The sequence below is a fragment of the Podarcis erhardii genome (assembly GCF_964252035.2).
Source record: "Podarcis erhardii genome assembly, chromosome: 14".
Classification (NCBI taxonomy): Eukaryota; Metazoa; Chordata; class Lepidosauria; order Squamata; family Lacertidae; genus Podarcis; species Podarcis erhardii.
In genome coordinates, this window is record NC_138503.1 from 10739202 (window position 1) to 10745201 (window position 6000).

The 6000-nt window shown below is 51.2% G+C and overlaps 1 protein-coding gene across 3 annotated transcripts in view; it reads right to left on the bottom strand.

Annotated features, from left to right (window-relative positions):
* AP3B2 (adaptor related protein complex 3 subunit beta 2) overlaps positions 1 to 3845 on the bottom strand; it is a 75308-nt gene extending 71463 nt beyond the window's left edge. Inside the window, exon 1 of one of the 3 annotated variants that reach the window (XM_081838761.1) lies at positions 3576 to 3845. In XM_081838761.1, the coding sequence (XP_081694887.1) occupies positions 3576 to 3688 (113 nt within the window). In that variant the 5' untranslated portion in view covers positions 3689 to 3845. The remainder of the gene's footprint in view (positions 1 to 3575) is intronic. The other 2 variants (XM_081838762.1, XM_081838763.1) reach the window with 2 other exon arrangements.
* Positions 3846 to 6000: the final 2155 nt, after the last annotated feature.

Consider the following 6000-nt stretch of genomic DNA (forward strand, 5'->3'; position numbering starts at 1 on the left):
ACCCTTGACATGGGTTCCCAGTGCCGCTCATCACATAGAATTATAGAATTGTCGAGTTGGAAGGGACTGCGAGGGTCATCTAGTCCAACCCCCTGCAAAGCAAGAATCTCAACATGCTTAGAACATACAAATGATGCACATCCTGAACATGCCACCTTTCCGCAACTTTTGAGATCAAAGAATCCCGAGAGAACCCCAGGTTGAGTTCAGCCAGAAAAGCACAAACTGTAACCCCTTCTGTCAGGAATGGGGAACCTCACTGGGCCAGGTTTGCTGGGGCTTGATGGGAATTGTAGTTCAAAGGCTCCCGCCTGATCTAGAGTGTTAGCAACTAGACAACCACTTTGAGTGTAAAGATTGCAAGTGAATAGCAGAGACCCAATTACCCACAAGCTCATTTGCCTGGAAGGCTTGATTAGGTTAATAGTTTCTCCCCATAACATCCATTAGCTTCTGCTAGAATCATGCTCTAAGAACCAAGGAAAACCCATTTCAACCATGGCAGATGTTATTTTTTAAGCTGCTCTACAAGCCAGCTTTTATCCATGCAGCTGGACTCAGTACAGGTCAGTTTCTGGCACTACCTCCAAATGCTCAAACTGCAGTTGTGATTGGGTGCCAAAAGCCAATCCATGATGAGTTAAGTAGGGCAATATTTGGTTTACAACATTGTGATATCTCACCAGCTAAACATTGCAATATACTGATATATCATGATGTCTGAAATAAGGATGGAGCTATGTAGAGGCATCGGCTGGCTTCACGGCTTTTCCTGCATCGTGATTTTTGCCAGCGCCTGCTCTTGTGATTCACTGCCCCTTGCAGATGCAGGGGAGAACTGAGCTGGCAGAGCTAACAAGGGCTGCAGGAATCAAGAGAAGCATTGGCCAGCTTTACGGTTTTTCCCACATTGCGATTTTTGCATAGCGAACACACACACACATTATGATTTGCGATATATTGCCAGGTCAAAAATTATAAAACTGATATCACAATATAGACTTCAGACCAGTTTTGGACAATATATCAATATTTTGCCCAGCCCTAGAGTTAAGCACATGGCATCAGCATGCACATGATAGTTAAACTCAGTGACTGTGCAGAGGCAAGTCAGCACTTTGGGGAATGGGACACCTTTTTCCCAGCGAAGCCCCACATTCCCTTAGGGGTAACTGGGGGGGGGGTCATGCAGGCTGGTGGTGGGCAGATCAGAAGCCTGGGATAGATGAAGCCAGAGTCAGAAGTGGTCCTGGCCCCCTCTCTGCTCTCATTCTGCCACCCTGCCCCCATTTCTCTTGCTTTCTGCTACTACCACCCTCTCTCTCATCCTCCCCCCCCCCCAGCAGACTGCCAGAGGAAGAACAGATGACTATTGCCAGGCATCTGCACAGAGCATTTTCACACACCCAAGGCTTTAAGACTCAAGCTATGACTACAGGTTGCCTGGCTCTTCCATACAGGCTTACTGAAACCTACAGCAGTGCCAGTGTCATGTGAGTAGTCCTCAGGAGAGTCCAGTGGGATGCAAATTCCTCAGCCAACTCTCATTGGCCAAACTATAGTTACTGCTTTTATTCTGGGAGGGTTTGAGCAGCATGCCTTGGGTACCGCTCAGGTCTGCGTCCACAAAGCTTAAAGAACAAGGCAGCTACCAGCTATACATAGCTATACTTTGGGCCGGTCCAATAAAGGTCTAACTTCAAAGGGCATTTGGTCTCCTAAGGTGCAGCAGTGCCAAGTAAACTTCAGCAGTCAGAGCTGATGGAAGGTGTCAGCCAGAGGGCAGCAATTCCACCTGACTGCACCTGAGCCAGTCTCTTGCTTCTAGGTGCTTCTCTCAGTGCCCACCTAGCCAATGAAAGGCCATAAACCAAGGCCACATCCACACTGCACATTTAAAGCACTTTGATTCCACTATAAACAGTCACAGATTCCCCCAAGGAATCATGGGAACTGTGGTTTAATGAAGGCACCAGAAGCTGTTAGGAGACCCCTAATCCCACACTGAGCTACAGAGTGGTTTAACAGTCAAACTCTCCTCCCAGGGAACTCTGGGAATTGTAGCTCTTTGAGCAGAATTTGTTAAGGCGTGCCCTTAACAAACTACAGTTCCCAGGACTCTTTGGGGAAAGCCATAAGAGTTTAAAGTAGTGTCATAGAGCTGCAAGTCTATGGTGTGGATGCGGCACAAATGTAGGTGGGACCAACCTTCCCTGACCTAAACTGAGAAATGTCTTCCCCAGTTGAATTTGCACTGCGGCATATTAGCATTATTAGCATGGCTGAAATCTTTGCCACAAGCCATTATTGCACATGCTCATGTAACAGCCTAACAATAGATTTTAGGCCACCTCTGTAAGGGTTAGGAAACTTGGAAGCAGGTCATAGAGTCACGGAGCTGAAAAGGAACCTCAGACCTATCATTTAGTTCCACACCCTGCCCAATGCAACATCTTGAGAAACAAACCCTGTGGAACAAGAGCAGCTTGCTTGTGCCGCTCCAGATGTCCTTGGACTACAACTCCCAATATCCGTGAGCCATGAAAAACCCTCAGAAAAGAGCACCCCTGAGCACGAGCAAAGAGCACACCTGTCTACAGGAACAATCTCACTCCAACACCCTACATACCAAGGAATAAGGAACCAGGTCTCATCCTCTCATCTCCCCTGGGACTGGTAGCCTGGAAAAAAGGGAGGCCAACAGTAGGGGGCACCAGAGGAGTAGTGCGAGGGGCCAGGGGGGCCCTGGGCCCACATTTTTGAGGGGCACAATCAGGCACGACAGGCAGGAGCCCTGGCAGCTGAGGCACGGGGACAGGCGGGTCAGTCCGGTGGGCAGGTGGATGGAGGGAGCAGGTGGGGAGCCAGTTGGAGGGCGGTTCCGTTGACCCTCTTTGCACACCAGGGGGATAACACTTGTCCACCCGGGGCGCCAGCAACCCCCGCTATGGCACTGGGTAACCAATGGCAGGCGGAGCCCAGGTAGTTTCTAATCTTGTCTTCCTCTATCGCCACCTCCCTCCTAAGCTCTGCAGGTGGCAACCCCGAGCCTTGAAGCTGACAGCTGGTGCCACGCCCTGGTGGTTAAGTAAGAAGGCTGGCCGGCGGCAGGTGGGGGCCCCGCGGTAGCAACCCGACAGGTGCTGCCCAAAGAGCCCCGGCTCTACCTCCCCATGGCAAAATTTTAAAAGGCTGGAAGGCAGGGGAAGCTTTCCGGGCCCACGTCGCCCGGTGCCAGCCTCGCCTGGGCGCAGGTGGCGCGCTCAGGTTGGCTCAGCGCCTCTGGCGTCATCCCCGGGATGGAGGGAGAAGCGGAGAGAGAGAAATCTGGGCCATCCATAACAAAGGCCAAGCGAATCGCCAAGCGGGAGCGCGCGCGCGCGGATTCTCCCGGGGCCGGCGGAAAGCCCTGCCTTTGGCCGCAGCACGAAGGGAGCAATCCTGATTCCCCCCCCAAAAAAAGCCAGCCATGGTTGCCCCCCCCCCAAAAAAAATAACGAGGGTAGGAGGAAACAGGTTCACTCCCGCACACGCAGCCTGGGATCGGGTGGGAGGCGCGCCCCCGACAGCCCCACCTTTTGTAATCCGAGGAGAAGATCCCTCCACTGGCCGGATCGTGCCCATATTCGGGCTCCCCCAGGCTGGAGGAGCCGCCTTTCTCCTCGTTGTAAGCTTGGCCGGCGGACATGGCTGCGCGGAGGAAAGCTGGGCTGGCTGGAGCGCCTTATGGCGGGGGGGGGGGGGGCGATGGCAGCCCCGACGGCGGGTCCGGGATGCGGCTGCGGCTGATGTCACTGTCATGTGGGAGCGGCTGGTGCAGCCAGGCTTGGGCACGCCTCCCCCGGCCCTTAAAGAGACACGACCCCGCCGCCCGCGCCGAGGGGAGAGGCTGGGGGCGGGGGATTCCCTTTCCGGTGCTGGCTCATTCCATTTTTAAAACCTATACCGCCTTTTGGCTCTCAAGTCGATGCACAATAAAAGAGAAGGCAACGGCCCCGCCCCCAAAGCACCCGGTTTAAACCGTCACAGAGCTGAAACGAAATATGAAAGCATCCACACCTGATATCTGAAGCACATTAGTTCCTCCTTCTCCCGGGAATCCTGGGAACTGTAGTTTAAGGATGCTGGGAATTGCAGGTTAACAACAGGAAGATTGAAAGGAACTATTGGAAACTCAAGGCAGTAGAGATATAAGATGGTCAGAGCCCCCCCCCCGAACTTGAAGCATGGGAAGTCCCAATAAAAAATTTGAATTTGGCAGAATATTCGGACTATATGATATGTATTTGTATAATTTGGAATATTTAATGTGATTTGATTGGATTGTTAAAATGGAAAATTTAATATATATATTTTTTAAAAGGGTATGGGGAATTGCAGCTCTGTGGGTGGTAAACTACAGTTCCCAGGATTCTTTATATGTGTGTGTGTGTGTGTTTAAATGGGTGTGAACCTTAAAGGAAAATAAATGTTAATAGCCAAGTGAAATAAAGATGGGTTCGATGCCTGCCTAAAAGTCATCAGGGATGGGGGCCAGTCCAATCTCCCTAGAGGAGAGGTTTTCAACCTTTTTGTGTCCACATTTCCCTTGACCAACTCCATTCTTTCTGAGGCACCCCTGTGGGGCTCAGGAGCCCGGTTATGTCACACCTTGCCTGCAGAGCTGACAGCCTCTCACCTTTTTTCAAACACCCTCCTTTGGGGAGTGTTCCCTCAGCCTCCTCTTCCCTCTCCTTGGGAGTCCTCCAGGCAGCAGCTGCTGCTGTTTCTGGTCTTTGAGCTGCGCCCCCCCCCATGCCCCACTCCAAAGAGGTGCCTCCCAGAGGCAACATTTGCCTGTGGAGCTTATAGTCAGGGCTGCTGCAAAAAACAGCTGTGCAAGCCTCTGGGAGGCAGAGATGTGAGAGGGCATCAGAGGAGGGAGGGAAGGAAAGAAAGAGGGACAGAGCCCGTGACATCCCTAACCATCATTCAATGCACCCTAGGGTGCCACGGCACCCTAGTTGAAAACCACTGCCCTAGAGGCAGAGGTGGATTATGGGGAGTGCAAATGCTTTCCCCACAATGGGTGCTGAACAGAGAGGGTGTTGTAGGGGCTGCCACAACAATGGCAAACAACAGAAGGTGAGAGGCAGGGGTGTGTGTGCAAAATTTTGGTGCTGCGCAGGGCGTTGCTGGAATTTTAAAGCCCAAAGTCTGCCACTGGTAGAGGAAATTCCATGGAATGCTGCCACGGAAAAGGCCCTGCCGTCTCATGCTAACATCAAGCAAACCTCTTTGCTGATAGGATACACTGCAGGCCCCCAAAAGCAGGCCAGACCAGGCATAAAAGATGTGCAAAACTCCTTGTCTGGTCTTTCGTCGCATAAGGAAGTTTTTGCTTTCAGGAAGGCTCCTGGCAATTTAAGGGGCTACCTGTCAAGCAGAAATGTACCATATTTTTCGCTCTATAAGACGCACCAGACCACAAGACGCACCTAATTTTTGGAGGAGGAAAACAAGAGGAAAAAAAATCTGAATCTCAGAAGCCAGAACAGCAAGAGGGATCGCTGCACAGTGAAAGCAGCAATCCCTCTTGCTGTTCTGGCTTCTGGGATAGCTGCACAGCCTGCATTCACTCCATAAGACGCACACACATTTCCCCTTACTTTTTAAGGAGGGAAAAAGTGAGTCTTATAGAGCAAAAAATACGGTAACAGGTGCAGCAGCGTGTCACTTTTGCAAAGGCAAGACAGAGCTGACTCTGGATTTCTGCCTGCCACATACAGCTGTTAAGAAAAGCAGCTGTGCTTTTTTCCTGCTTTCCAGGAAAAAAAAAAGGTATTTCACCTACCTGGGTTGATTGTGCCAGGCTGAAGGGGAAAGGAAGGATGTTTTTCCACACAAAAATGAGTGCTTTTCCATGAGGAGGCTGCAAGGCTTCACCAGGAAGCTACACCTCCTCCCACAGAATTAAAGCCATTTAATACCTGAGATTGGAGGCAGGAAGTTTTTTTCACC